The sequence below is a fragment of the Chenopodium quinoa genome, unplaced genomic scaffold (genome assembly GCF_001683475.1).
Source record: "Chenopodium quinoa cultivar QQ74 unplaced genomic scaffold, ASM168347v1, whole genome shotgun sequence".
Taxonomy (NCBI): domain Eukaryota; kingdom Viridiplantae; phylum Streptophyta; class Magnoliopsida; order Caryophyllales; family Amaranthaceae; genus Chenopodium; species Chenopodium quinoa.
Genome location: NW_018742412.1, coordinates 1,701,173 through 1,720,958, shown reverse-complemented (window position 1 = coordinate 1,720,958; position 19,786 = coordinate 1,701,173). Strand labels below are relative to the sequence as shown.

The window sequence follows — 19,786 nt, the reverse complement described above, 5'->3', positions numbered from 1 at the left end:
ATGTGTATTTGGAGTTGAGTCTGGGAAGTTTCTCGGATTCCTTATCAATCAGAGAGGAATAGAGGCGAACCCTGAGAAGGTGCAGGCGGTCATTGACATGCAGTCGCCTCGTACCATCCGAGAGGTTCAGAAGTTAACAGGTTGTCTGGCGGCCTTAGGAAGATTTCTAAGCCGATCAGGCGACAAATGCCTATACTTTTTCCAGGCAATTAAGAAAAAGGCAAGGTTTGAATGGGGGCCGGATGCTGAGGCCGCCTTCCAGAAATTAAAAGTTCACTTGCATTCCTTGCCGAGGTTGGTCAGCCCTTTGCCCAAAGAGGTTCTCTACATGTACCTGGCCGTCTCTGATCATGCGTTAAGCGCTGTTCTCCTTGCTGAAAGGGACGGCTGTCAGCTCCCGGTCTACTTTGTCAGTCACGTACTGAAAAATGCCGAGTTGAGGTATCCCCTAGTGGAGAAATTTGGTCTTGCACTCTTCATGGCTGTTAAAAAATTGAAGCCCTACTTTTTGGCACATGCAGTCGTCGTGTATACAGACCAACCTATCAAGCGGCCACTGACCATCATGGAGTCGTCAGGCCGAATGATCAAATGGGCCATAGAAATACAGAGCCTCGAAATTACATTCGAGCCTAGAAAAGCAGTGAAGGGGCAAGCCTTTGCTGATTTTATTGTAGAGATGACTCGTCCTCCTGACTCTCAAGTTCCAGACCAAGTATGGAAGGTATATGTGGACGGAAGCTCTACTTCAAATGGTTGTGGAGCAGGCGTCATATGTCAGTCGCCAGAGGGCGACAGGTACGAGTATGCTCTATGCTTCAGTTTTCAGGCTTCAAACAATGAGGCAGAATATGAAGCTTTTTTAGCCGGGATCCGCATGTGCAAGGCGGCAGGGGCAAGAAAAATAGACGCCTGTTCCGATTCACAATTGATAGTGAGTCAGTACAATGGCGAATACGAAGCAACCCATCCGGCCATGATCAAGTATTTACAGGCGGTCCGACAAGCAGTCGACTCCCTTGAGGATTTCCATCTAATCCAAGTGCCGAGATCAGAAAACAACCAGGCGGATGCACTGTCAAAATTAGCATCATCCGCCTCCTCCGATACTCCTCGAACTGTTTTTTTGGGAAGTAATGGAGAAGAGAAGCATCGAGGAAAACCCTATTGGAATCCTAGACAGAAGCTCAACCTGGATGGATTCAATCAGGGCATATCTGACAAACAGTACACTGCTGGATGATCCTCAACAGGCGGCAGCACTGAAAAAACGAGCCACCTGTTTTGAAATGATAAAGGGAGAACTTCACAAGAGGGGGTACCTTCAACCCTTTTTAAAGTGTGTTACTCCAGAAAAGGGACGAGAGATACTAGATGATCTTCACTCTGGTTACTGTGCTTCTCATATAGGTGGTAGGATGCTTGCTCAAAGGGCAAGGCGGCAGGGCTACTTTTTGCCTACTTTGGAAGCAGATGCAATGGAGATGGTGAAAAAATGTGACAAGTGCCAAAGGTTTGGCAAACTAATTCACCGTCCGGCTACTGACCTCACTACCATTCACAGCCCACTACCGTTTGCTAAGTGGGGCATGGACATTCTGGGTCCATATACGCCTGCTACAGGCGGAAGGAGGTACATACTTGTTGCCGTCGACTACTTCACTAAATGGGTAGAGGCGGAGGCTGTAAAGGGAATCAAGACGAAAGATGAAATTTCATTCATTTGGAAAAACGTCATCACTCGGTTCGGGGTTCCCATGTCTATGGTTTTTGATAATGGTCCCCAATTTGAGACGCCTGTTCTCAAAAGCTGGTTGGGTGATCAAGGAATTGCAAACTACTTTGCATCTGTCGGCCGTCCACAAGCAAACGGCCAGGTAGAAGCCTTTAATAAAATCATCTCAGACGGTCTCAAGAAAAAGATTGAACGAGCAGGCGGCCTATGGGCGGATGAACTACCACATGTTCTCTGGGCCATTAGGACGACTGAAAAAGGGGCGACTGGAGAAACTCCATTCCTCCTAACTTACGGTGCGGAAGCTGTTCTTCCAATAGAACACTACGAGACGACTCTTCGAGTAATGCTATATGACGAAGAGGCAAACTGGGAAGCCATGCGCCTGGCATTAGACTCACTTCCTGAAAAGAGGGGCAATGCTGTCTTGCGCCATGAGATCTATCGCCTGAGAATGACTAGATCATACAACAAAAAAGTACACAGGCGTCCACTAAAAGTAGGGGACTTTGTACTTAGAAAAATGGAAGCAGTTGGTAGGGCTAATGAGTCTGGCAAACTAACTCCCAACTGGGAAGGACCCTACCGAAACACCAGACGGACAACCGTTGCCTCGAACTTGGAATGTAGATAATCTTAAGAAATATTTCTTTTGAATGATGTAAATAGTCAAGAGCTACTTAATAAAAGTTTGCACTTACTATTCAATTTTGTACTACGAAGGGCATGTCGTCTGTACCTTTACAGTCGGCTACTCTCCATTGAGTATTTCACTCACAATAGGGGCATGTCGTCTGGGCATATAGTCGGCTACTCTCCATAAGAAGATGGCCGACTGGTTCCAAACACATAGCCACCCCCCTAATACTTAGCTAAAAAGATTAGGGCCTGGCCGACCCTGTGCCTAACAGGCGGCTACCCTCCTTTTACTTAGCACCTACGTTCACCAAGAACTTACCAAGGCCACAGGCCGAATGATCAGACCAAATGCCAAGCCAACTGATCAAATGTACAAAACTAATACGACCTGTCCCAACATCATAGCAGGCGTCCGACGGCATCCCTTCGGATGAAATTCGTCGCAGAGAGCAGCTCCCTTTTGGGTGGAACATTGTTCTATAAACTAATTACACGGCCCCTATACGACTGTCCCCAAGGGCAACCACGTAGCCGTTTTTGAGACAAAGATAACTCTATCACTAACCAAACCAGTGGTAGTAGTTGACATCTGAGTCAGATGACCGCCTGTATTACTTGGGATAAATGCAGGGGGTACCTATTGAGTTAATAGCCAACAAACATTGGCGAATCAAGGGGTCTATCCGGCCTACGCCGCCTGGTACCTCTACTTCTCAAACAAAAGTGACGGCGACTGAGTAACTCCAACGTTAACTCATAGTCACTCCCTCAAATTTGGTATGGAACCTAAAAGGTTTGAGTCGTCCGCCTGTTTTTAACAAACAGGGGCACTCAAACCCCTATTCCTACTAGGTAACCTATTGAGTTAATAGCCAAACAAACATTGGCAAATCAAGGGGATCAGCCGGCATCCGCCGCCTGGTACCTCTACTACTCAATCTAGATTGTGACGAAGACTAAGTAACTCCTATGTTAACTTAATAGTCACTCAAACTTAGTATGGAGCCTAAAAGGTATGAGTCGTCCGCCTGTTTTTAACAAACAGGGGCTCTCAACCACTACTCTTTCTAGGTTAAAAAATTATGAGTTAAAAGCCAACAACATTGGCAATAAAGGGAAACAACCGGTACCCGCCGCTTGTTATCTCTACTACTCAATTCCTTGGCGACTAGGTAATACTCTATTTACTTGGCCAGACTACTTTCCTACTTGGTTAAATTTACAAATAACAGGCCCGCCTGCCTAAAAAGGATCCAGACAAAATAGTTCGAATACTGATTGGATAAAGGGCCGACTGATCGTCTATCCTGGAAACAGACAACCAGTCGTCCAGGGGCATAGGCGGCGTACTAACTCTCCGTACCTGTCTGCAACGTTCGGCCATGTAAAACAGTCGATCTAGTAAACAATTGGATATTAGATATGGAATACTTAGACAAATTTGAAGCAAAACAAAAATTCATTAAAAATAAGCCGGTCATTAAAGACCAGCAAAATATTCAAAGCCCCGGCCCCCTGGCCGGGTAAATACAAAGCAAACGGCACGCAGGCCGTGGAAAGAATAGGCAAAGCTTAAGAAGGGGGCAGTTCAGTATTAGCAGCTGCCGCCTGGTCAGCACTCTTCTTGCTGGACTCGGCTTCAGTTGCATCCTTTTTTGATGCCTTACCCCCAAGCGGCACAAGCGCCACTACCGGTTCCTCCTCCTCCTCCACCGCTTCTCCCAACGCCTCTTCTTCAGCAGCCGCCAGGATCTCTTGATTATATGTTTCCGAACACTGGCGGTACGTTCTTTCCCAAGAGGCAAAGTCGGCACTGGGGAAGAGGCGGCCCCAGGTCATGCGCTGGATTTGAGCGGAGTCTTCCATCATCTCCCGGACCAGCTCTTTCTTCTCTTGCTCGGCCTTTTCCGAGAGCTCAGCCTGTCTTAGGGGTCCGGCTGAGATAGTTCATATGGGCGAAAGCCTCGAAGCTCGGCTCCACCCCGTGCAGTTCGCACCCGGCCACATAGCCGAGTACGTTGACCCAGGAGTTTGGGGCTAACTGCCATAACCCCAACTCATACCCATCCAAAATCCGCTGAACAGCCGGATGTAATGGGAAACGAAGCCCTGCCTTAATGGCCGCCTCGTAGCAGCCAAAGCAGGAGCTTTCATAACTGGAACCAGCCGGCCAGACGACTGTGTCTTCTGGATCCGGCACAAACACTAGAAAGTCGGGGCCCATGGTGTGGTTTGCAATAAAGCTCTCCACCTTCTCTTGCATGGCTGTGATTCGGCCCCGAGGTACCGTGCAGTAGTAGGGGGTATTTAGCTCTTGGTAAGAGGCGGATGGTTCCGCCCAATTGTCCCCCTTCTCAACTGCGTGAGAAAGTCTCGCCTCTTGCAGGCGGCTGTTTTTCTCTTCTGTACCCAAAGAAGCATGGCCAGAAGAGCTTGACTCGGAATCGTCCTCCGACGAGTCTGAAGAGGACGACTCCTCCCCTCTCCCGAAGGGGCCCGCCTCCTCTCTTTGAAAAGGAGCAGATTTGTTAACTGTTAAATTGGAAGGGGTCACTATGACTCCCCCCACAGAATTGCCGGCATCCAGGCCGCCTTGTCTCACTTCCACATCTGGCGCCTGGTCAGATGTTTCACTAATCGGCACCCTGTGGGAGGAGCCGTCTGAATTTGAGATCCTAGCTGTCTTTTTCGTTCTGGCCATCCTGCTCTGCATAGACACAGATACAGTCGGACTTTGTATAAAGGGCAAAGATGGGTCCGGAAAAGGGCAGGCGGCACTCCTAGTCCTAGATGGTAAAAAACAATTTTTAGAAATTTTTTTGGTGGTAAAATAAATTAAAAGTTTTGGTTGTAAAAAACAATTTTTTGATTTTTTTTGTGGTAAAAGTCAAAATATCCTAAAAACTATAGTAAGGTTAATATTGTCCAACTTTATAATTTTTTCGAAAATATATCGATATGGATGTCTATAAAAATTGCTATTTTTATAATAATTTTTTGTTTGTAGGTTTTCTTTAATGCATTTGTAGTTTGTACAGTGTACATACCTCTTCATTAATGATGCTGACTAGGACACTATTATCTCTAGTAACAAATTTGTATTTTCCCTCTCATTTTTTTAGTAACAAGATTGTTATTATGAACCAATGAAATTCTTCACGCCTATTTTTGCTAAATGGCGCTTAAAACTAATTTATTTTCCCCCTCATTTTCCCCTTTCATTTTTGTAACTAATGATGAGTTGTCAATTGTATGTGGACCACACATACAATAGTTGTATATTAGAGGTGTTTAACATTGGCCCAATCCGATCTGTCCCGAAAATAGGGCGGGTTTGGGCAAGCCTAAAAATGCAATTGTAGTTAAAAAGCCCGAACCCGGCCCGAAACAGTTCGAAAAGCCCGTTTTGGCCCGACAAGCCAACAACTTTTTTTTTACGGGTTTGGGCATGAGAAATTATGTTTAGGCCCGACCTGATTTTTTTATCACCTCTATTGTATATGTATCATCTTCCTTTACATGCCTATTTCTCTTTATTATGTGAGTAATAAATACTAGAAATAGGCATGTAAATAAGGGATAGAGGGAGTACCTTTTTTTTAGGGTACTCCACTTGCTTTATCATTTTCTATTATAATCTCTCGTCTCTTAATATGTGTGTCTAAACTAAATGCATCAACTAAATAAAAAAAAAGAGAAAGTACCAAAAAAAAAAAGGAAAAATATTTAGTTGTTATTTATAATGGGTGAGCCCCGGTTAAAAGCAACAACCCAACACCACAACATACACAAACCCTGACCCCCCATTCAGCGGCCGTTTCCGACGACTCTGTCGTTGAATTCTACAAAAACCCCAAGGAAAAAGTGAGAAATAAAGGGCACTGTTAACCTTATCTTAGAGGGTAGGTATTTTACATTTTCTTGTGAGCTTTCCCTCCTCTATTGAAATTGCTACATACTACCTTAAGAAATTGAAAATTGATGATTCTCGATTAACAATAGATTGTGAAATTGAATTTTGATATCTAAGTGAATTTAATTTCGATCAAAAAATTCGATCAAACACATTGAAATTGATTTTCGATCAAAATAACTAGTACTATAATCATCTTAAACTCAAAAGTTGTTCAATGGTGGAGGGAGGGGAGAGAATACACAATACCTGCTTCAAGCCTTCAATTGAACACTGAATTGTGAAAAAGGAAAGAAAAATTGAAAATGTCAAATTTATCCTTATTTTATAAGTTAAAAAGACAATTTTAACCTCATGAGATACATTTCATGTTTATCAAGAAGGGAAACAGGAAATTACCCATTTATAACCTAGTTAGATACATAGTATTTCCTCCGTTTTATTGCACCATGAGAGATTTCACGCTTGCCAATTCATTTTTTTAGCTATTAATATCTTCAATTATACTTTTGTAAAATTATAAATATTTGATATTTGAAAAAAAAATATTTTGAGACGAATCTAACTAGATTCCACATGACTATATTTTTCCGAATAAATAAATCACAAATGATGGTCAGAAGATTAAGTGAATAGTGTAAAATTCCTAATCTATTAACTAGTAACTAGTACTAAAACAAAACATTGCTGACATCATCTCTCCTCAAAACTTATACGTGTCGTTTTCTTATGCAATTTTTTCCGGCCTAAAACTATTGATGATGTCATTTTTCTGTGATTTTTTTTTAAAAAAAGGTTTTTTTTTTTGGTACTTCGTAAACAAGCTAAGTAAATTCTTTCAACAACTTTTCTCTAGAAAATCGGAATATAGTAAATTGAATAGCAACAATATTGATTTCTTTTGATTTAAAAATCTATCATTCCTTCTGCTCAATTCCTTAACGCTAATATTCAAACATTCATAAATTTCTTGAAATACTAAAACTGTATTCTTTTCAAGAAATATCCTCCAATAAATTTATGGCAAAATTAAAATAATTCATTGTATATACGAGTTCTACACTATTATTTTTTTTTTTTGTTAAAATCGTGCGAGATAATCTAATGGTGCAATAAAATAAAAACGGAGGAAGGATATCATCACCCTTAAAATAACTCGTATTCCGTAAGTCCGTATCATTCACGAATCCGTAAACTGTGCTTACGAAAAAAACTGTACAAATTCTCAGTACACTAAACAGTGAACACATTCTCTCTCTACGCTCAACTCAATTCAGGCTGTGATCATACACTCAACTCAATTCTACATTCTGTGCGTCATCAGTCCGCCAACGACAACGCCTCCCTCGACTTCCTCCGCCTTCACAACCGTCAAATATCTTTCTAAATGAGGTGACAAACTTCTGGTTTGAATTGTCTACTCCATAATTTGTTAATTGCTTTCCTTGTTTATTTGATTGTTTTTGTTTGATAAGAATGAAATTAATATGGATTGTTTGGATTTTCACGACCTTTTCTTGATATTTGAGCTTTAATGTGATTTTCTTGGGTAATTTAGGTTTTGTGTAAAGTTTGTCAGCTTCGATGGTAAAGTGTTGAAATATCTAGGGTTTTTGATGTTCATTTGGTTCCAATTTTTCTGCAAATGCTTCTGTAATTGAAAATTTCATGTGAAGAAGGATCTAAATGGTGTAGTTTGGTTTGAATTTAACCCCATTCTGGTTGGATGATTTGATTTATGTTTTTTAGGAAGTAGTTTTTATAATTTTGTACTCTGTTTTTGCGAATTTCATTTGTTTTTGTTAGAAGATCGATTATAATATATGGTTCTTTTACTACTTTCCTAATACGAGTAGTTACATAATGCATTGACTCATTGAGCACCACTAACATTAGCTTTTTTTTTTTTTTGTTTTTTTTTGTTTTTTTTTTGAGATCATAAGTTAGTCCATTACAATGTATCGAACAATCTGTTGTAAATATAGAAGAAATCTATAGTAATAGTATAAAGAAATAACAAGTAAGACCGAAAAATTGATCTCACAAAACAAAGGAACAAATGGTGTGTCGTGATGCAAATCACTGACTTGAAAACGAAATTCCGGCGCTACCACGGTGCTCAATTGTATTCGCCAGCACGTTCCCTAAGGTTAACACACCTCTTTCACACAAAGACACTTTTGGGTGGAAGGTTGGAGTCAAGTATCTTATGCCCAAAGAGAGATGTGTTTAAGCTATTGTGTTTGAATGTATTTTAAGTGTATGAAATCAGAAAATTATTCTCTAATTTATAATAGAGATTGAGGTAGATGAAAAGATCATAGAGAGAATATTCTTAAACAAGAAGAATGAAATCAGAATTTTTATGGTGGTTAAAACACCATAATAAACCTCTTAAATGGGGGGGGGGGTTACAAGAAATCAAACTAGAAGAGGAATCCAAGGGATCCGTTGGAGTTCAACGGACAAACACGCGCCCGATCGAGCGAACACTTTTTTTTTTCTAGACGTCTTCTCGCGCCCGATCGGGCGGGGCTCGCCCGGTCTGGGCACTCGATCGGGCGGCGGAACTACAAAATTTTACGACTCTTCTCGCGCCCGATCGGGCGGCTAGCCTGATCTGGCAACGGAGCTCCAGAATTTTACGACTCTTCTCGCGCCCGATCGGGCGCGCCCATATCTGACCCTTTGAATTTCCTTTCTTTATTTCCAACAATCCCCCACTAAAGGAAGGGAAGAAAAGCCTACAAAAGATGTGGATAAGCAACATATTGGGCATAAGAGGAGATCAATACATAACACTTAGATATTTACATAAGTAATTTGAAATCTAGTGTTTAGTGAGATGAGGCAATGAATTACAAGTATAAGGGTGGAAAATTCTTGAAACCCTTACACCCTTGATCAAAGAGTGGACGGACCTTGAAACTCTAAGATTTAATCCAAGACCCCTACATCACATACGTCACTCCAAAATATACTTGAACTCCGCGAAGAGATGTACTTATTTATAGCCAAGCACATTCACCTTAGGTCTAGTGGAGGCTCTAGAAAACCGGCCAAAGTTTTCATAGAAGGTGGCTAGTCTTCATAACCACATAGGTGAGTCCTTTAGTGTGCGTCTCAATAGCACAAGGACCCATTAAGAGTTAAACAACTTAACCTCACAAACACAACCAAACATTACCAACAACATCATCATAGGAATTAGGACAAATGTAATGTATCATATGGCTTAAGTCCAATTCCCCTCGATGATTCATCAACTTGCTTTCTTGCCAATCCTTTCGTCAAAGGATCTGCCAAGTTCTTTTCGGACCTCACATAATCCAAAGCAATCACTCCATTTTTGAGAAATTGCCTCAACACTTTGTGTCTCATACGAATATGTCTTTTTTTACCATAGTAGTTGCTATTGTTTGCCACTCCAATTGCCGCTTGAGAATCACAATGTATAGACACCGGTGATGAACTCTTCCCCCACAATGGAATGTCGGCTAGGAGGTTCCTAAGCCATTCCGCTTCATGACCTGCCAACTCAAGAGCAATAAGTTCAGATTCCATGGTGGAGCGAGCTAGACATGGTTGTTTTGAAGACTTCCATGAAATAGCACCTCCACCTAAAACAAAAACATAACCACTAGTAGAAGAAATTTCATCATTATCGGTTACCCAATTAGCATCACAATAGCCTTCCAAAACATTTGGAAAGCGATTAAAATGTAAACATACATCCATAGTACCTTTGAGATACCTTAATAACCGACAAAGTGCAATCCAATGATATAGACTTGGATTGTGAGTATATCTACTAAGTCTACTTACTGCATAAGCAATATCGGGTCGTGTGCAATTCATTAGAAACATCACACTACCAATTACCTTTGCATAGAGCTCTTGAGATACACTTGTACCCTTGTTTTATTCAAGCTTTAAGTTGGGATCATATGGAGTAGTGCTAGGAGCAACATCAAAAGAATCAAACTTCTTGAGTATTTTTTCCACATAGTGAGATTGACTCATGGAAAAACCATTCTTAGTCTTCCTTAAACGAATTCCAAGAATAACATCGGTCTTCCATATCCTTCATTTCAAACTTAGTGGAAAGTAAAGCCTTAGCATCATTCACAACATCAAGATTAGTACCAACAATAAGCATATCATCAACATATAAACAAATTATAACACATGATGATCCAAAGTCCTTAGAATACAAACAAAAATCCGAGGAATTAGACACATAACCACAACTCCTAAGGGTATTATCAAACTTTTCAAACCATTGCTTAGGATCTTGCTTAATACCATAGAGAGACTTTCTAAGCCTACACACTTTATGTTCTTGTCCCTTCACCACAAAACCTTCCGGTTGGGTCATATAGATTTCTTCATCAAGGTCTCCATTAAGAAAAGCCGTTTTGACATCCATTTGGTGAACCACTAAGTCATGAATTGCCGCAAGGGCTACCAAGGTTCTAATGGTGGCTATCTTAGTCACGGGGGAATAGGTGTCAAAGAAATCTATACCTTCTTTTTGGGTGAAACCTCTAATGACAAGTCTAGCCTTGAACTTATCTATGGTCCCATCCGGTCTAAGTTTCTTCTTGAAAATCCACTTACAACTTATAGGCTTAGAACCCTTAGGCAAGTCACAAAGATCCCAAGTGTGATTGGACATGATAGAATCTAGTTCACTCTTAATGGCCTCTTTCCAAAAACTAGCATCTATGGACCTCATTGCCTCATCATAAGTCTTAGGATCTTCTTCTAAAAGAAACAAAGACACAACATGCTCACTTAAAGAATCCACGTCAAAGTCTTCTACAAGAAAGGAAGTCAAGAAATTCGGTCCAAAGGAAGACTCTACTTTAGGTCTCTTACTTCTCCTAGGTTCAACTACTACCACTTTGGTAGAGGAAGAAGGGAGATTAGAACTAGGCATAGAATCAACTAAAGGCACATCCATACTTGACTTACTAGCATGCATGTCTACATTAGAAGACAAAGATTTGTTCATAGGAAAAATATGCTAAAAAAATACCGCATCTCTAGCTTCACAAATTGTTCTATCACTTAATAACATGAACCTATAGGCTGCACTATTATGAGCATATCCAATGAACACACAATCAAAAGTTTTAGACCCGATAGTGGATTTTTTAAAGTCCGGTAAAGCCACCTTAGCCAAACACCCCCATACTTTTAAAATACTAAAATTTGGACTATATCCCTTCCAAAGTTCATAGGGGGTTTTATCCGATTTCTTATGGGGCACTCTATTGAGTACATAACAAGCGGAAAGAACCGCTTCTCCCCACAAGTTATCGGATAAACCGGAACTAAGAAGCATGACATTCATAGTCTCTTTTAAAGATTTGTTTTTCCTTTCGACAATGCCATTTGACTGGGGTGTGTAAGGTGGACTAGTTTCATGTATGATGCCATTGGCTTCACAAAAATCTTTTAAAGAATCTTTTCCAGATTCACCACCTCTATCGGTTCTAACTCTTTTGATTTTAAGGTCCAATTGATTTTCAACTTCGGCTTTGTACTTTAAAAATGCACTTTCGGCTTCATCTTTAGTTTTAAGCAAATAAACTTTGGTATAACGAGAAAAGTCATCAACAAAAGTAATATAATAATTTTTACCACCCCTACTAGTGCATTTTTTAAAGTCCGCTAAATCCGAGTGAATCAATTCAAGTAATTTGGTACTTCTTGAGACCACTTGCTTAAATGGTTTTTTAGTATGTTTGGCCTCAACACAAATATGGCATTTGTCAAGTTTATCATCCATTGAAAAATTAATTAAATTCATGTCCTTTAACTTTTTCAAATAAGAGGAATTCAAGTGTCCCAAACGGTTGTGCCAAACATCCAAAGACTCAACAACATAAGCAAAAGAAGTACTTCCATTCTCATTCATAACATTCAAAACAAACAAACCATTATTGAGGTAGCCTTTCCCAACAAAGTCTCCATTCTTAGTCATTACAATCTTGTCGGCCTCAAAGACAAGTTTTAGGCCGGCTTTGTTGAGAAGGGCTCCCGAAACAAGATTTCTCCTAAGAGAAGGAACATACAACACATTATTTAAAAATAAAGTTTTTCCGGAGGTGAGTTTGAGATGGACCTTTCCTTTGCCAAGGATTCGCGCGGTGCTACTATTGCCCATGTAGACATGATCACCATCGGTAACATCTTCAAACTCGGTCATCAAGGCCTTATTTGCACAAAAGTGCCTAGATACTCCGGTGTCCAAAATCCACTCCACTTTGTTCTCCACCAAGTTGGCTTCTATCACCACCGCCGCAATGATTTCTTCTTTTTCCACCACATTGGCTTGGGAGGTGTTGCCATCTTTCTTTGCACCATGCCTCCGGTTGCATTGGTATGCTTTGTGTCCAACAATCCCACACATATAGCAAGCACCCTTTGGCTTTTGGATTTTGTTGTTTGGAGTGAGATTGTTTTTGGACTTGTTGTTTCCCTTCTTCTTAGAATTGTTCCTGTTTTTAGACACATTCAAAGAAGACTCAACAAGATTAGCTTTAGAAGAATTAAGAGACAAATTCTCAAACTTATCCTTAAGGCGATTAGCCTCTTCGGTTCTCATGTGGCTAATGAGCTCTTGGAGATTCATGTCCTTCTTCTTGTGCTTCAAAGAGTTACGGTAGTCATTCCAAGAGGGAGGGAATTTCTCCAAGAGAACATTGGCTTGAAGGGTCTCACACATCTTCATGCCTTCACCAAGAATTTCAGTCACCATGTTCTCATATTCATGGACTTGAGACATGATAGGCTTCTCATCATCCATCTTGAAATTGAGCCACCTGCCCACCACGTACTTCTTTTTCCCTGCATCATCCGCTCCATATTTTTTCTCCAAAGCGTCCCAAATAACCTTGCTTGACTTGAAATTGACAAACAAATCAAACAAATTATTTGTTCATATGGCTGAGGAGATGTCCACGAACAAGCTTGTTGTCTTTCTCCTTCTTCTTCAAGGCATCGGTGATGGCCGCCGGAATGGGATCCGTTGCAATCTTGGCCGCTTCCTCCGCCTTCTCCAACACTTCAATGACATCTTCATTCAAATCATAATCTATTTCCACTTGTTAAAAAAAAGATTAGTAGCTTTTGTGACCACCTCTTACCATCGAGAGGTTCCAACTTAGAGAGGTCGGGAAGAGACTTCATAATACTATTACCAATAGACATAATTTCGTTTTCAAATTGTTGTAAATATAGAAGAAATCTATAGTAATAGTATAAAGAAATAACAAGTAAGACCGAAAAATTGATCTCACAAAACAAAGGAACAAATGGTGTGTCGTGATGTAAATCACTGACTTAAAAACGAAATTCCGGCGCAACCATGGTGCTCAATTGTATTCGCCGGCACGTTCCCTAAGGTTAACACACCTCTTCCACACAAAGGCACTTTTGGGTGGAAGGTTGGAGTCAAGTATCTTATGCCCAAAGAGAGATGTGTTTAAGCTATTGTGTTTGAATGTATTTTCAAGTGTATGAAATCAGAAAATTATTCTCTAATTTATAATAGAGATTGAGGTAGATGAAAAGATCATAGAGAGAATATTCTTAAACAAGAAGAATGAAATCAGAATTTTTATGGTGGTTAAAACACCATAATAAACCTCTTAAATGGGGGGGGGGGTTACAAGAAATCAAACTAGAAGAGGAATCCAAGGGATCCGTTAGAGTTCAACGGACAAACACGCGCCCGATCGAGCGGACACTTTTTTTTTCTAGACGTCTTCTCGCGCCCGATCGGGCGGCGAAACTCCAGAATTTTACGACTCTTCTCGCGCCCGATCGGGCGGAGCTAGCCCGATCTGGCAACGGAGCTCCAAAATTTTACGACACTTCTCGCGCCCGATCAGGCGATGCCCGCCCGATCGGGCGCCCATATCTGACCCTTTGAATTTCCTTTCTTTATTTCCAACACAATCTATAACCATGTCAGAGTGTCAAGGATCAACATGGGTAATTGGATACTTTCATGGCTAGCCTTCTTGTTTTTGTTTATGTTTTCCTTGTTTGATTAATTAAATAGTAAGTGGGAAATATGTAAAACATTGTGATTATCTAGTATATTAAGGGTGTGCATAATTTACTTGATATTCACTAGTCTAGACCTATCTTATTTTATCTGAACTTATTTGAACCTATTGAGCTTATAAAAACTTATTAAGCATTATATTTTAGTTGTAATTTGAAATGTGGGTGACCCTTGTCAAAACTTTTTTTTTTTAATTATCTTATTTGATTTGATTTTTCCTTAAATGAGTGAAAATAAGGTGGACAAAAATCATGTTTAAAAGTAACATTGTAGGTTTATGAAGTTTTTTTTGATAAAGTATGTAAGGAACATGTATAACTTTAAGATTATCTGGCATATTATTAATAGCTTCCGTTGATTACAACAACGTATTCCAAGATATAACTCCATTTTGGTTGAAGGACAAGGGGAGGGTGAAAGGGCTAGATGCATGCTACCTATATGATATATAGCAAGTAGATTTTCATGTATTGACTATTGCTCCAATACTCAATGACTCTTTGTTATCCTTAATGATTCATTCCTATTTACCCTATTACTTCTTTGGTTCCAAAAATATTGCAGTATGGGGTAGGGCAAAAGTTTTAAAAAATTGGGTAAATTGTGAGAAAGGACTACAAAACCCTTGTGAATTACCTATAAAATCCAAGTGGGTAAGGAATCTAGGAGTTATTTTTTTTTTTTTTTTGACAGAAGAATCTAGGAGTTAATTGACATAAGGTTATATATATATATTAGATTGTGAAAGGAAGTAATTATTTTTTTTTATTTTTTTTTTTCCAATGATGCTCTATTTGCAAAACTTTTGTAAATAGTAAATGTAATATTTATGGAACAACTATAAACCAAAAGTCAAAAAAATAGTGAATCTTTAATTCACTTGCGAACTAGGTTAACAAAGGGAGGTACAATAATGTGAATGAGGAAGGGAACTAGAAATGAGAATTTCTCATTGTTAAAAGCCTAGGGTTACACAGACTATATCCAATATGATCTTGAAAGTTACAAGACTTACAACTCATAAAAAATGAACATAATCTTTTCTTTATTTATAAAGATAATATATTTTCATAAAAGATTATACCCATGGAACTATAATAAGATAATCATAGAGATATTGTAAAAAACATTAAGAAAGAGCTTAATGTATTCATCATGCTCTTCAAATCTAAAAATTGGATTTAACTAAGGAAGTTGAAAGTTTAAAACAATTAGACAATTTTATTTTTAAAGAACTTGCAGATTTATCGACCTATATTATTGTTTCTATTATGTTAGATTTGGAAAAATGGTTCTGCATGTTTAATAGAAAGTCAGATCTATAACATAACTCTTATGTTTTAATGCTTATCATTCCCTGATTTTTGCGTGTACCTTGTAAAAATTCTTAGTCATGTTACCCCCTCCCCCTCTAATATGAATATTGAAGACTAAATTTTGGAATATTTTTCTATTTTATATCTTTTATTGTGATGTACTGCTAGCTGTTCTGTTACTTGTTTTGTCAGCATTCAGGGAGATTAAGGTCTCTGCAAGTCTTTGCAGAAATAGAGTTCCAAGTAATTCTCCTGACTATGGGGCTATCTTCATGGCAAGCAACTCCACCAGGAAAGAATGTTTTGAAAGAGAAATCTTTGGTCTTCCATCTGAATATGCTGATTTTGTGATGAAAGTTAAGAATGGGATGCCTTTGTTTCTCTTTGATTTTCAAGAGAGAATGCTTTATGGGGTTTTCGAGGCAACCTCTGATGGTGCGATGAATATAGTCCCTGATGCATACAGGTCAACATCAAACAGGAAGTTTCCAGCACAGGTGTCTTTTGTTTCCAAGATCACACTCATATCCTACATTTTTTTTAAAATTCTATAATCTCATTTAAATATTTCTGTTATATCCTAAATTCTTTGGTAGTAAATCCCATAATGCTTTACCCCAGGTTCGCTTCAGTACATTTTGGCACTGTGATCCTCTTCCAGAGAACGTTTTTGGTGATGCGATAAAGGAAAACTACTTCAAACAATTCAAATTCAATCTTGGTTTATCCAGAGATCAAGTATTCTCACTCCCTTTTTTTCCTCACTGTTATTGTCTTTCTGTATTCTAGTGCTGACACCATGCATCATTCTAGTTTTATGAATATACAATCAATTATATATTTCAACATTTTTCACTGGTTGAAAAATTCTAAGTAGCAATCCTGTGTCTGCCAATGTGTACCACTTCGTGCAACTTTGCATGAAAATATATCTACAATTTCATGCATTTTTTTCTCTGAAACAAAGCTGTAAAGGACTTCTATCATGTTCGTTTAGTTTCACTTGCTTCATTCTTAGCTATTTCAATGTTTCTAATAAATTATGGATTATCTTGATATTTCATTATTGATTTCTGTTTGGCTGTGCTCAGGTTACTGTTATTTTATTTTATTATTATTTACTTAATTTTTGTTTTGTGGTTATTGGAGAATGATTTATGTACTAGTCACTTGGATTTTATAAAATGCAGCCATTGATTATTACTTTATATTAGTGTTTAATTTGCAGGAAGTAATATATCAAATTGTTTAATGTGTTGGTGATTGGGGGTAATCAGTGAAAAGAGAACTTAGTATTAGTGGAGTACATATATTTTGGTGATTTGGGGGTTACGCCCAGTTAGCGATCTTAGGCTTCTTAGCATTGCCACATTACCCATCTATCTTATTTATTTATATTATGTATGCTTTAAAAATGCAGGTAGGAAGGCTCCTATTTCTGTTTGAGAAACGAATGCTCAAAATACCTAATCCTCCTGTGAGGGAAAAAAAAAAATCAAGAGTAGCAGACAAATAGAAAAATCTATGGTGGTACTCCCTAAATCTGTAGTAAATCTAGAGCTATTAACAGAGACACCACAAGAATCAATTCCAGAGAAAACAGGCAACTTGGATGCTCCTGATCATGGAAATGCAACTCACCTTGACGACTATATACCATTGCCTTCAATAGAACCTGAAGAAATTGAAGATCCTTCTGAAGGATTCCTTTGTGGTGCTGATTTATCTTCCTTATGGCCATTTACAAAGGTTGGTGGTACAGATGGTGACAAGCAGGTTGATGATGATACTAGGTGTCTTGTTCAGGGTGGGTGGGATTCAGACTATTCAAAGCCAGCCAGCTGTTCATCAGGACCTAAAATAAGTACACCACAAGTAGACCACAAGAAAATTGATGATTCCAGTGGCTTGCAGGTTCAGGGGCTATTAACAGAGACACCACAAGAATCAATTCCAGAGAAAACAGGCAACTTGGATGCTCCTGATCATGGAAATGCAACTCACCTTGACGACTATATACCATTGCCTTCATTAGAACCTGAAGAAATTGAAGATCCTTCTGAAGGATTCCTTTGTGGTGCTGATTTATCTTCCTTATGGCCATTTACAAAGGTTGGTGGTACAGATGGTGACAAGCAGGTTGATGATGATACTAGGTGTCTTGTTCAGGGTGGGTGGGATTCAGACTATTCAAAGCCAGCCAGCTGTTCATCAGGACCTAAAATAAGTACACCACAAGTAGACCACAAGAAAATTGATGATTCCAGTGGCTTGCAGGTTCAGGGGCTGTACTCAGACAAGATGAGAACAAGTGCATTTCTACGATTGTCGGGGCTAGGGAAAGTGTTGGGGAAGGAACGTCATTGTTGTAGTAAGGTGGACAATCTGGGGGATGTACTGAAAGGACTGGACGAGAGGCATAAAATGTGGAAGTGCAAAAGCAGCATTGAGAATACTTCCAGGATTAGTGTGTTTTCTCGATTGAGAAGAGATGTTGGAAAGGCACCGGAAGGTGAGAAGAAATCCATGGATGTAGCAAAAAAAATTAAGTCTCAGAATTTGAAGCGCAAGAGTAGTTGCAGTGTCAAGATCAGTGAAAAGGATGACGATTACTTACCAGGAAATCAGCAGGGAAAGGCATTGGAAAGCCATAGTAAAGTAGTATTATCCGATGAGATGAAGTCCATAGACATTGTGAAAGATTTCATTAGTCAGACTTTGAAACACAAGATTAGTTCCAATGTCAAACATCCTGGGAGAAGATTGAGGAGTAATTGTTCCAGAAAAAGATCAAGAACTAGGACTTCTAACAGTTCCTCTAGTGTAGCAGATCATTCTGAGGGAAGTTCTTTCTGCACAATTAACAGTACATGCCATGAAGATGTATGACGACTGAATGCTGAATATGAGTTTAACATCTGATCTAGTGTGTAATATAAACTCTAAGTTTTTTGTTTTATCTCTAACATGAGTTGTGAAGCTGGGTGCTAAGTTTAGTCACTGTAAACTAATGCACAAAATTCTACGTTAATCAAATTTCCCTGGATTTTATTAATTCGGAAAATTCTGTCATTGAATTTGTACTGCAGAGTTTACTATGCTTCTCAATTTATAAGGTCTGCTTTGATCTGGATTTCAAGGAGTACTAAAACGGAAATCTGTTGATATCATCCTTTCTCTCAAATGTATGTGTCACATGAAAAAATTTTCCCGCCAAAATCACTTTTTTTTTTGAATAGTTGAGGAATTAGTTATTTATTTATTTATTTATAATCATTTTCATTTAATCTTTTGACTGTACCAATATATAAATAAATAAATTTTATTTTTGGTTGGAATAAATAAATTGATATCTAGAAATTGGCTTTCATTTTTTATATTTGTTACTCATGTAATTTATGATAATTGCTGCATATTCTTTTATGATTTAACTTATAAGTATAAACGAGAAAATAAATAATAGAAATATGTTATTTTATTTCAATAATTTTTAAAATCTGTACATCATTACATGGTACGGGTCTAATCTAGTTTTTCATTATTTTGTCAAATTATCAATATTAGTTTTGATTGACCAAATCAAACTCCAAAATCTCTTGAATGACTTTCTATCAGCCTTTTATTTTTGTGATCTAATTTGTGATAATGTATTCTTTTACTTCTAAACAATTTATGGAAAAAATTGTGTGCGTATAATTGTTGACCTGAGTATTACACATGGCAACCCACGTTTTGTTGAATATAGCAAAGGTGATTATATAAGGATGGTTATTGCTTATTTTAATGATTAAATGAGGATGGTCATTGTAAACGATTTGCTCAATTGGTGTTAAAATATAAATCCAAATTATTGTCCAGCTAGGTTTGGAAATTACAAAGCTAGGAATTAAAATTAATGGCTAATACAATCCAAATATATATGTATACCATCAAATTCTTTATTTTTAACAATTACAGTATCGAGAGATGCCATCCTTTAATGTATGAGCATTAGTAACTAGATCAAAAAAAATATTGGTCATTTGTGAACAACCTAGTATATGTACTATTTGAAGGATTTTCAAATGACATTTTCCTGCAAATTAGAGTAAAAAAAAAAT

General features: G+C 38.5%; 2 protein-coding genes across 2 annotated transcripts; both read left to right on the top strand.

The window, feature by feature from the left end:
* The first annotated feature begins 7,406 nt into the window (after positions 1-7,406).
* Positions 7,407-18,819, top strand: LOC110706385. Its single transcript, XM_021884312.1, has 4 exons — positions 7,407-7,679; positions 15,879-16,183; positions 16,308-16,424; positions 17,107-18,819. Exon 4 carries the CDS (start codon positions 17,211-17,213, stop codon positions 18,573-18,575), a length of 1,365 nt encoding a protein of 454 aa, XP_021740004.1. The 5' UTR covers positions 7,407-7,679; positions 15,879-16,183; positions 16,308-16,424; positions 17,107-17,210; the 3' UTR covers positions 18,576-18,819.
* On the top strand, positions 14,291-17,202 carry LOC110706535 (B2 protein-like). The gene is made up of 4 exons (XM_021884454.1): positions 14,291-14,294; positions 15,879-16,183; positions 16,308-16,424; positions 17,107-17,202. The coding sequence occupies exons 1-4, from the start codon at positions 14,291-14,293 to the stop codon at positions 17,200-17,202; spliced, it is 522 nt and encodes a 173-aa protein (XP_021740146.1).
* Positions 18,820-19,786: the final 967 nt, after the last annotated feature.

What these genes read in the sequence shown, in the direction of transcription:
- LOC110706535 (XM_021884454.1), top strand. An exon ending in ACAGGAAGTTTCCAGCACAG is followed by an intron (nt 16,184 to 16,307) that starts GTGTCTTTTGTT and finishes GCTTTACCCCAG; the next exon opens with GTTCGCTTCAGTACATTTTG. An exon ending in TTGGTTTATCCAGAGATCAA is followed by an intron (nt 16,425 to 17,106) that starts GTATTCTCACTC and finishes TTAAAAATGCAG; the next exon opens with GTAGGAAGGCTCCTATTTCT.
- LOC110706385 (XM_021884312.1), top strand. Translation starts at nt 17,211, where the DNA reads ATGGTGGTACTCCCTAAATCTGTAGTAAATCTAGAGCTATTAACAGAG.